The 10,918-nt window shown below is 50.9% G+C and overlaps 1 protein-coding gene across 1 annotated transcript; it reads right to left on the bottom strand.

Moving 5' to 3' along the window:
* Positions 1 to 3,700: 3,700 nt before the first annotated feature.
* On the bottom strand, positions 3,701 to 10,678 carry LOC149328634 (uncharacterized). The gene is made up of 2 exons (XM_089558906.1): positions 10,525 to 10,678; positions 3,701 to 10,419 (listed from the first exon to the last, which is right to left on the bottom strand). The coding sequence occupies exon 2, from the start codon at positions 10,415 to 10,417 to the stop codon at positions 9,329 to 9,331; it is 1,089 nt and encodes a 362-aa protein (XP_089415032.1). The 5' UTR covers positions 10,418 to 10,419; positions 10,525 to 10,678; the 3' UTR covers positions 3,701 to 9,328.
* Positions 10,679 to 10,918: the final 240 nt, after the last annotated feature.

Genomic DNA, 10,918 nt, shown 5'->3' with positions numbered 1-10,918 from the left:
CAGCGAAGGTGGTGCGGAAAACGCTTCCGCCTCTACCCACTTTAGACAGTCAAAGTGCCCCCTGAATTTTCTGTCGACAACTGCTGCTTACAACGATGAGGCATTAAAGGCTTCCGCCTTAAAAAAACATAATCTACAGCTGGTATGACGCCACAGCGGCAGTAGCGCCACAGGTGCACAGCGCGGCAAACACACACCGTAACTGCAGCTGGGCTCTCTGAAGGAGCGAGTTGGAAGGAGCGAGTTGAAGTTGAAGGAGCGAGTAGCATGGCGGCAGTTGCAGGTGGGCACTTTTCCGAATCCAGCCGCGCTGAGTAGGTTCATGCCCGGCTTCAATGACGGGAAATGTAGGGCCTGTGGAGAACGAGCCACCTTAGCCCATATGCTGTGGGCGTGCGCCCAATCCACACTTTTAGTGAATTGCAAGGAGTCATGGGAGGTTCTGCTACGCAGCCAGGACCTCCAAGAACAAAAAGAGACCATCAGATATGCCCTCGAAGCCGCCCGGTCCCTAGGGATCTCTGCCGTCTGACAAGGACGGGATGGCGAGGCCGCCGTCCTGATTATCTGATATAATAATGTTTTTCTAAGCCTAAGTTGGCCGCCCATAATCTCCAGCTGGTATGACGTCACAGCGGCAGTAGCGACACAGGTGCGTAGCGCGCCAGAGGTCCGCGGCTTGGCGTAACTGCAGCCCGGCTATCTGAAGGAGCGAGTTGGTCGCCCAAATTCACTCCGCTAGAGGTCAAACAACGTAACTGCGGCCGGGTCACGCGAAGGCTTGAAAGTGCGAGTAGTATTGCTTTCGCAATAAAATGGTACTGTAACTTTAGGTAAACCCTAACAACATCCACGCGATTTCAGTCTGAAGAAAGCTTAGATTTTTTATCAGTCTTGGTCCAAGTTAGCTGGTTGGTTGGTTATTTGCGACTGAGAGAAAGATGAAAAGGAAAATTGCACGGGACTGCCAACTGGCTGGAGCCGAGCCACCACCGCTGCCACGTGCAGATAGGAGAGAGTTGAAAGATAAGAGGGCAGAGTAAAAGAGAGAGTAAAGACGCGCGTCGCAACAACCGCGCCCGCCGGAACGGACGCTGGCTGAAAAAAACATACACGGCCGCAGCCCGAAGGCTGCATGCCGAATGCCTCCCCCCCTCCCCCAAATTAGCTGGGACGCCCTGTATATGGGCAAGCATAGCAGCCATCAAAGAGGGAGCACACCGGGAACACAATTTGCACAAACGTTGGGGATCCCCCGTTTCACGCAGAATGTTCAAAACAGTGTCCCGTTTCACTCAGAATGTTCAGAATAGTGTCAAATTACTTGGCAAGTTCCTGAGGAAAAAATTACTAATTTAGATGAAGACCAAGATCTCTGTAGGATTCGCATGGACGGCCATTCCGCCGCCAAACCATGCATTCGGAGGACCTTCAGACGGCTTTTACGGCCGACAATTTTGTCGAAGGGGTGGTGACTGAATGGTGTCAAACGATTCGTAGTGCTGTGATGCCCACGCCTATGAAATTTAATCAATAATATTCCAAGAAAATACAACGGATAGAGCGAAAGTAAATGGCAATAGTAGTCCAAAATATATGAGATAGATGGCGCTGCTTGTGTCTTAAAGGGACGTCAACGGAAAAGAAACATCCACGGATGATTGAATTTCGTCTTCTCCACGTTTTTCGAGCACACCGATGTTAACACTTGAACCTCGCACAGCTAATGCTCTTATGTCGAACTCTGAGGCAGTGTTGGCTGAGAATTTTTTGTTTATGTTGCATCAGGTGCACCGCCTTTTACTCGTCTGGTGTTGTTGGTTGGTATCCAGATACCCAAGGAGTACACGATCGGCAGCCTAGCAGATGTCGCATCGGGCGCCGCATAAGCCGGGGCCAGCCATACTGTCATACGGATAATAAGCCCTTTGAGTGGATTGGGGCCGTGCGTGCGACTGCAGGCCTGAGTGCTCCGAAGAGCCCTTTCCAAATAGTTTTTTTTTTCGTCTGTCTCTGCTCGTATTGTCACCTGGCGTCAAGGAAATGTCAGTAGAAGCTTCACTGTCAGTTGAAGATAGGACGATTGATGCTGTGCAACTGCTTATTCTTATTCTAAAGGCATGAACTACATACATGCGGGGGTTCCAAAACAGGAGGAATGCTCTCGAGAACTGCACAGTAAGACGCTCAGTGGTGGTGGTGGCGCACCCCTTGGCATGATACACATTGTGTAGCAGTGGAGTACCAGCCACGGCAATTTTGATAAAGACAATAGCACCGACGTGGCGTACCAGTGGTTTCGCTGGACAGCAGCGGGCGCAGTCGAGGTGATGCAGAATGCTGTGAAACATGCATTGAAACATGCATTGGTTCTAAAATAGGGCAAATGCACTTGAGATGATGCCCGCACACACGCTGGATAATAAGGTGCTCGAGAATGCGGCAACTCATTGATTACTTATAAAGGCATTCGTCCTAAATCAGCCGTCAGTTACTTGTTTTTCAAAACAGCATTCAAGTATAACTCAACAACTGTATTGTGACAAGCTAGCGCCGTTTAATCTGCATCACTTATAGTGTAAATGCAGTACTTTTTAATGCAGGAATGCATTTAACAGCTATATTTTTCTTTCTGCCAAGTCATTTGCAAACCTCCGACCTTTAAGGCATAGTGCGAGTCAATCAAACAAAGGTAGAATGATACAGTATGGGTTTCAGGGCGAGTCGAACCCTCGAACCCTCGAGACCGCTTCTGCCGTCGCGAACAGAGAGCGCTGTATCTGCATTCCACTTAGAATCACTGGAAAAACTTTGTGACTCTAATTTGAATACGCCTGCTGGTCGTAACAGCTTACGCAAAGCGCTCTTGCTTGTATACTTCGGACTTCCATTTTGAGAGCAATTGTAAATAGAACACCGCAGGAGGGATAAATTTGATTCGTTATCAGATCAGCGTACAACGGCTCTCAGGAAACGTTGTAGTTTTTAATCCTATCGCAGTTAGGTTGCCGTCTTGCACGAACCAACCTGTTTCTTGAAAAAGAGAGCTCATGTTTGGTCGAGGGGGCTGTGACATAAACAGGACAATCAAAAATGTAAATATTAAAAATACAATTTCGAGTGCCTTCCACAGGACAATTAGTTGGTATTATAGTAGCCAAACCAAAATTTTCCTTTTTATCAAGGAAGGAATTCTCACAATTGTACCTTGTTCTGCCCATTATGACACACTAATTCACACTGAGCCACCCACTGACCTACTTCTATCCAGACACTAAGCACGTTAATCAACCAAATAAATCAGCATAATTAATTTTTTGGTGTCGGCCTGCTTTTAGAATTTTGGGAATCCTTTACAATGTCGGGCTGTAGGACAACTTCCAAATGCTCTTGCATTTTCCCCTTAAGAATGTGGCTTAGAAGTCGCCCAATTTTTGTTATCATTTTAGTGCGCGCGCTTTGTGATGCATTCTCTGTTGAGTTTGAGCACTCGTTTGTAGGCTCCATCGCTTGAGCTGTTATCAGCGATGGCACGTGCTTCAAAGGGAGGAGGGAAGGAGTTTAATGAATGTAGTTCAGGTCTGCCTGGTTGTTAGCCTCGCCTGCTACTCCAGGTGAGGGAGGAAGGTTAAAAGAAGAGAAGAAGACCACAGTGAAAAAGTGAGGAAAAGAAAAAAATCAATTTTGAGGACAGTGACCGCCAGTTTTTCATCGTTCCTTTAGTCGCAATACCAACAACTACTATAAATAATGCTCTACGTTTCCTTTAGAGAGAGTGTTGGTTGGAGTATCTGTTACAGCCCGCGTCGTCGCTTCGGCGGATAGGATAGGATAGGATAGGGTAACTTTATTCAGCTCTTGCGCAAGTGCTTTTATGCAGTTAGATCAGTACATCTCCGCAACGGTCGGGTGCAGACAGCAGATGCCGCAGCCGCTGTGGTCGCTTCGGCGGACGCGGTTTTTGCGACGTGCGTCTGTTCTTTCGATCTTTCACGCCTTTCAACTATCCTCTGTCTGCACGTGGCTGCGAGTGTGGCTCAGCCCGAGCCAGTGGGCAGGCCCATGCACTTTCATTTCATTCTTCCTTCAGTTACAAAAAGAACTTGACAGAGAAATCTGCGTGTAGGAAGATTTCGGTGTCTCCGTTTCGCAGGGACACTCGTGTCATCCCGCACAGGTTTGCATACTGCATGGCAGACTCCATGCAGCATGCAACTGAAGCACACACGCGCCTCTTTGCGTTTGGTAAATTACCTTTTGAGGTAAAGAAATGCCGCAGGATCGGTCTCACATATCTCATTGGACACCTGGAACGGGCCGTAACGGAACGGAAGAAGGTAGGAGTGAAAGAAGAAAGAGAGAAAAAAACTTCATTTGAAGAGGAATTCGGGGCACGCGCCAGAGTCCCCGCACGACCCCACTGCACTGAAGTGTTTAGGTTACTAAGGTCCATAACACTAGCAGCCCAGCCGGTGGCGATGTTCTGCACGGCCGGGTCCTCCGAGCGCAGCAGGGTCTTCCAGTCCTCCCAGGTTTTGAAGTTCCGTAGTTCCCGCGGAGGAGGGTCCGCCGGGCAGAAGGAAAGGATGTGGAGGGAAGATGGATGGATGGAAAACTTTATTGAGCAAGTGAGTTTGGACCGTACAAGGTCTCAGGGCCACCGCACAGCCCTCACATTACGCGCATGTGCCCAGGCCACGTAGGGCCATGGCACTGGCACCCCGGTTCACACAGCGAAGTTGCGCGTCCGGGTCCTGCGACGCAAGGAGGGCCTCCCATTCCTCCCATGTACCGATGGCGGGCTGTCCCTGCGGGGGAGGATCGGCAGGGCAGCCGAAGAGGATGTGGTCTAGGGTGGCGTGCTGTTCTCCGCAGAGAGTGCACTCGGGGGAAACATGGCGGAAGTGGGATAGAAGCTGAGGGGTAGGAAGAGTTCGGGTCTGGAGTCGCCTCCAGAGGATTTGTTGGGAGTGGGATAGGCGGGGGTGGGGAGGGGGATAGAGTCGACGGGCAAGGCGTGCTTGTTGAGTTAGTTCTGAGAACGTGTGTGCCCGCTCCCTCGAGAAATCCCGGCTGGGGTCGCCATTTGCCCGGCAAATAAGTCCTCGGGCTATGTTATCGGCGGCCTCATTTCCGGGATTGCCAGAGTGAGCCGGCACCCACACGAGCTCAATACGCCTATCGGGATTTAGGGTGCACATTCTCAATATCTGCCACGCAGGGGGATGGACGCGTCCGCGGGCGAAGTTAAGAATGGCTGTTTTGGAATCGCTTAGTATATAAGCCGCATTGGTTTTGGCAATGGCTATTGCTATCGCTGCTTCCTCTGCTTCTTCCGGGGTACAAGGTGGGTCTATGAAATGGGTAAATGGGGGGGCTGCTGGATGATAAGCCACAGCTACTGAACGGTCTGTACCACACGCGGCGTCCACCCAGCGCACATCCTCTGAAGTGCCATATTCTTTATGGAGAGCTTTGGCTCGCGCGACTCGGCGGGATTGATGGTATTCAGGGTGGACATTCTTAGGAAGGGGTTTCAGGATAAGCGCGGAGTGTATGGCGCGAGGGAGAGAGATGAAGTCTGTCGTGTGTGCTGGTATGCGAATTCCCAGAGAATCCAGTATATATCGTCCAGTTTCCGTGCCAGCCAGACGAAGGTACTGTGTGTAGCGATGTGCATCTATAAGTTCTTGTATAGTGTTGTGCATTCCTAATTTTAAGAGTCTGTCCGTGCTAGTGCTCTGTGGTAGGTTTAGCGCTGCTTTGGTAGCCATGCGGATAAGAGCATTGATCTTGTCTTTATCCGAACAGGAGAGGTTTAGGTAAGGAGTGGCGTAAAGAATGCGGCTAAGCACAAACGCATGCAGCACCTTGAGATTATCTGCTTCATCTAGACCAGCTCGTGAATGTGAAACCCTTCTAAGAAGATGGATGACGGAGTAGGTGGACTGTTTTAGTGCTTTCAGTGTAAGGTTGTTTTTCCCCGTGTCCTGTAAATGCAGGCCAAGAATGCGGAGGGTAGGTGTTTGCGGTATGGGAGTGTGATGCAGGTAGATAGTGATGGGGGAGGTAGGGACGCGCCGCGGGCGGATTATGAGGAGTGCTGACTTTGTGGGGGAGCATTCAAGCCCAATGTTTGCCGCGTGAGTAGCGATAGTTGTAGCGGCTTCCTGAAGGGTCGATTCTATGTCGCCATCCGAGCCGTATGTGGTCCAAACCGTTATATCATCCGCGTAAAGTGTGTGTCCTAAGTGCGGGATGCGGCTGAGAGCCTTGGCCAGGGGGATGAGGGTGAGGTTGAAGAGGAAGGGAGATAACACCGCCCCTTGCGGGGTACCAATGTTACCAAGCGTGAAGGGGGGGTCTGTATATCACCTATATGCAGTGAGGCTGTGCGACCGTTTAAGAAGGCCCGGATATAGTTGTAGGTCTTAGGCCCCAACTGCAGCTCTTGGATGCCCTGCAGGATGGCGCTGTGCGTAACTTTGTCGAATGCTTTGGTGAGGTCGACTGCCAGGATTGCTCTGGTATGATGTAACATGTCATTGAGGATAGCGTGTGAAATCTGCAGTAGGGCGTCCTGTGCCGAGAGGTGGGATCGAAATCCTACCATAGTATGTGGATATAGTCCATGGAATTCCATGTGTTGCGTGAGACGGGTGAGGATGACATGCTCAAACAGTTTGCCCAAGCACGAAGTCAGCGAAATGGGACGGAGGTTTTGGGCGTTAATGGGCTTGTTTGGTTTAGGAATGAAAATTATTTTCCCGTGCTTCCATTCAGCAGGTAGCGCCCCCATTTCCCAGCACTCATTGAAGTAGTCGGTGAGAAGGGAAATTGAACGGTCATCTAGATTTCTGAGCATGAAATTTGTGATTTGGTCCTCCCCAGGGGTTGAGTTTCGGAGCTTGATAAGGGCTGCTCTGACTTCAACCTCCATAATGGGGGCGTCGAGGGAGGGTTGATCGGGGCCTACATAGTCGGGATATGATACAGCTTGGCCCACAGTGGTATAAGTTGATTGGAGTTGGCGTAACAGTGCTTGATGATTTTGACGATTTTTATGGGTAAGTCTTTTCAGTGTGAGCCGAGTTTGCTTTTTAGCTTGAGTGGGGTCTATCATATGTCGCAAAAGATGCCAGGCCCTGGTGGAGGAGAGATTACCTCGTAATCCGTCACATAATTGGTGCCAGTTAGCTTTACTGAGTGCGGCACTGCGTTCTTCTATTTGTTTCTGTAGTTGCGCTAATTTTAGCTTAAGTTTCCGATTTTGCTTCTGGGTTTTCCAGCGTGTGAGGATACTGTTTTGAGCTTGGAGTAGGTGCGCTAAGCGACTGTCTGCAACGGGAGTCTCGGGGGTGGCGTCTAATGTTTGCGTGAATGCCTGGACATCCTGTTTCAGCTCTGTCATCCATGTGTGGAGGTTAAAGGGGGATTCTAATGTTTTGGCCTCTCTGTGCTTCCGAAGATTATCCCAGCTGGTAATCCTGACACGGTAGTTTTTAGCTTTTTTGGCGAAATCAAGCTGTATAGTTATGATATAATGATCACTGCCCAGGGCCTCATTTGAGTTTGTCCACACCGGTGTGGGAAGGTTGCGACCAAAAGTAAGATCTGGGCTTGTGTCGGCAGTGACACTATTACCGATTCTTGTAGGTGTGCTCAGATCATTATATATGGACAGGCCGTGCATCTGAAGGGTGTTGCGCAATTCCGCTCCTCTCTTGTTAGTGCGTGTGTACCCCCAGTCTACATGTGCGCAGTTGAAATCCCCTAATATAATGAGGGGGTCCTTTTTTGCAGCGTTGGAGGCGGCTTTAATTAGAGAGATTAAATCTGAGACCGGTTGCCTCGGAAGGAGGTAACAGTTGAGGATGAAGAGGGGTTGAGATCTGTGAGTGGAGGGGATTAATTCTAGGAATGTGTGAGCTACCGGCGAGGTTAGTACATGACAAGTGTATGGTACGAAATGTTGGAGATACGTGGTAACCCTGGGGTTTGGAGTGGTGTCGGACGGTACCAGAGCGTATCCTGGCAGCGATAAATTTGTGCCAGCATCCTGAAGTGCTACTATATCAGGGGGTGTGGAGGAAGCAGAGAGGAGCTGCTGCAGGGGGTCTCGTTTGCGACGAAACCCCCTGCAGTTCCATTGTAGGATGCTTAATTGGAGATTATTGCCCGTCAACTGGGCCATGCTGGAGGGTGGGGGGGCGGAGGATGGGAGCAGGTTGCTAGCTGGGATATGTGAAGACATTCCAGCAATTATTTGTGGAATTTGTTGTAGAATAGCAGAGGTTACCTGACTGATAATAGTTTCTGTAAGCTTAGTGATGGCGGCTTCAATGTAATTTTGAGTCTGAGCCAGAATACTGGCTTCGAGCTGTTGGGCAAAGTTTTGTAATTTAGAATCCATGTCTGGAATGTCTTCTGGTCTGCGTTTCTTTTAAGGCGGAAGCCTTTAATGCCTCATCGTTGTAAGCAGGAGTTGTCGACAGAAAATGTCACGCTTTTCAATTGGTCGAATTGGTCGTGACGTCATAGTGCGCGAATTTCAAACGGCGCCAATTGTACTTTGGCTACTAACCATGCAACCAATTAAAGGAATTGTATAGTGATTCTCCAAGTTAGTGGGACTTACTTAACCAATTAGCCTAATTAACCTTCCTAGTCAGACCAGATAAATAAATAAAACCGAGTAGGAAATTGGCCGAGCTCGGGAATCGAACCCCGGTCTCCGGAGTGCGAGACGAGCACGCTACCACTCCGCCATGCTAGCTCGATGGCCTGGAATGAACAAAGGCGCGTCTAGTGAATACGGTATCTTCGTTCACTCCCATCTTCCTCCCTTCCCGTTACGGCGAGGTTTAGGTGACCACCGAGATATGAGACACTGATACATTTGCTTTCCTCAAAAACCAATTTACCGACGAGCAAGGCGTAGAACCTTTCCTCAAAAAGCGTTGCATTCAAAGGGCAACGCAATGCGCCTAACGGGTGGTGGCGTTCCGTGGACCGCCTGGCAGCGCTACAACAGGCTGTCGCGTTCCACTTCTAAAGGCGAAGCTAAAGCGTCATTAATTTGCAGTTAATTAATGCACCAACAGAATGTGAAGTGAACAATCGCGTAGCCGAATGCAGCACTCAGGCTTTCGCCTTTCACCACTTTAGCCGCTAAAGTTCCTCTTAATTTTTGTGGAGGGGGTGTGGAGGGTTGGGGAGTAGGTGAAGAGGTTTGGGGTGTTGGTGAAGGAGTGGGTGGAGAAACGGTAGGAGGGATGGAATTAATGGCTGCCCTAAGATGCCTTACCTCTTCCCGCAGGAGAGCTATCTATTCCTCCCGCTGTGAGGTTTGGGGTGTACTGGTGGGTTTGGTCCAGGCTCGCTGGTGATCTTGATGAGGCACTAGCGGTGGAAAGTCCTTTGGCGTGGGCACTGGTTGCTTGGGTTTCGGCGCGGTCTGTCTACGAGGTGGAGGGGTCCTGGCTTTGCACGAGCCGGTACCGGTAAGGTGGGAACCACCACAAAGAATGCAGCTGGGCGTGCATGGGGTCTCTTGAGGGGTGTGCTTCTCGCCACACCGCGGGCAGAGTCCAGCCTTCGGGAGAGGGCACACGTCGTACCTGTGTCCAGGCTTCCTGCAGTTTGTGCAGGCATCGGGGCTTCCCTTGTATTTGGTGCAGCGGTGTACCACACACATATATTTAATTGTGTGAGGCACGGGACCTGAGGCAAAAGTTATTAAGATGGACGTTGTTTTACCCATGCGTCGGGCCGCTATAATGTTAGCGTCCGGGTTTCTGTACTGTAAGTCAGTTAGGATTTGTTCTGGTGTCTCGTTCCAGTAGGCCCGGGAAATAACGCCCTTGACTGCCGCTGGAGGTGCCGCGATGTACGCGGCTACCGGGTATTGTAGTCCATCTAAGGTAATTTGTTGAATTTTCACCAATGCCAGAGCTGTTGCCTCCGCCACCGTCGCCACTGTGAAGGTGTTGTTAGTTGGGTGGATTCTTATGTGCAACTCGCCAATCACTGAGCAGCTGAGCGTCGAGTGAAGTGCCTGCAGGATACTGGGAGCCGGGATCTTCTCCAGGGAGAGGCCGCCTCGCGGGCGAAAGACTACTCTGATGGTACACGCCGGCAGTGCGGCGAGTTGCTTGCTTCTATGGACGACGGCGCGCGTCATGCGTAGGAGCTGTGGCGTCTCCTTGAACGCGCTTCGGGTGTTCCCAGATGCAGCGTCCGGTGGCGCGCCGGCGTTGCTGGCGTTTGGTTTAGGTTGAACGGTGGCCGATACCTGGTGTTTTGGGGGCGAATTCGAATCCGTGGTCCGATTACGGTATGCATGGAGCACAGTTTTCCACTCACCAGGGTGGCAGTCCAATGGGTTCAAGGTCTCTCCATCCACGGGCTCCTCCATGGCTGTTGGGGAGTGAGCAACGCGGCGCGCCGGCGAGGCTCGCCTCGATGAGGCGAGGCTTAGCGCAGCGGCGTGGCTGCCAGAGACATTTTCAACAGGTAGCTCACCGAGGTCATTGGGCACATCCAAAAGATGGTAGCGATTGGGGTCCGTGAACCTTCCAGGATCCGTTGAGGGCCTTGGTGGGTCCTAGAAAGGACTTAGCTGGGCACACGAACCAGAAATTGGCGGAGCCGATAATAAACGCGTCCGCTCACTCGGGCCCCCTAGCGGCCAATCTGGAGGGAAGAAGCGAAGAGTTCTGGTCATAGGGCGCATGCCGGAGTGGGGAAGGAGGGATGATAGTGGGCTAGGGTAAGGGGTGAGGGGAGAGAGTGTGTCTGTAGTCTGCGCCAGAGTGTTGCTTGTTTGTTGTCTAGGGAGGACTGGGGTGAGGGGTAGACCAGGCGTGAGGCTCTGTAGGCCTGCGTCAGCTGCTCATATTGAGACGGGTGCATATTC

Source organism: Amblyomma mixtum, chromosome 9 (genome assembly GCF_055824585.1).
Source record: "Amblyomma mixtum isolate Tamu chromosome 9, ASM5582458v1, whole genome shotgun sequence".
In the NCBI taxonomy this organism is placed as follows: Eukaryota; Metazoa; Arthropoda; class Arachnida; order Ixodida; family Ixodidae; genus Amblyomma; species Amblyomma mixtum.
The sequence above is the reverse complement of the archived record's forward strand: the minus strand, read 5'-3'. Positions and strand labels throughout refer to the sequence as shown.

Coding starts and splice junctions, on each gene's coding strand:
- LOC149328634 (XM_089558906.1), bottom strand. CDS start 10,417: ATGGAGGAGCCCGTGGATGGAGAGACCTTGAACCCATTGGACTGCCAC.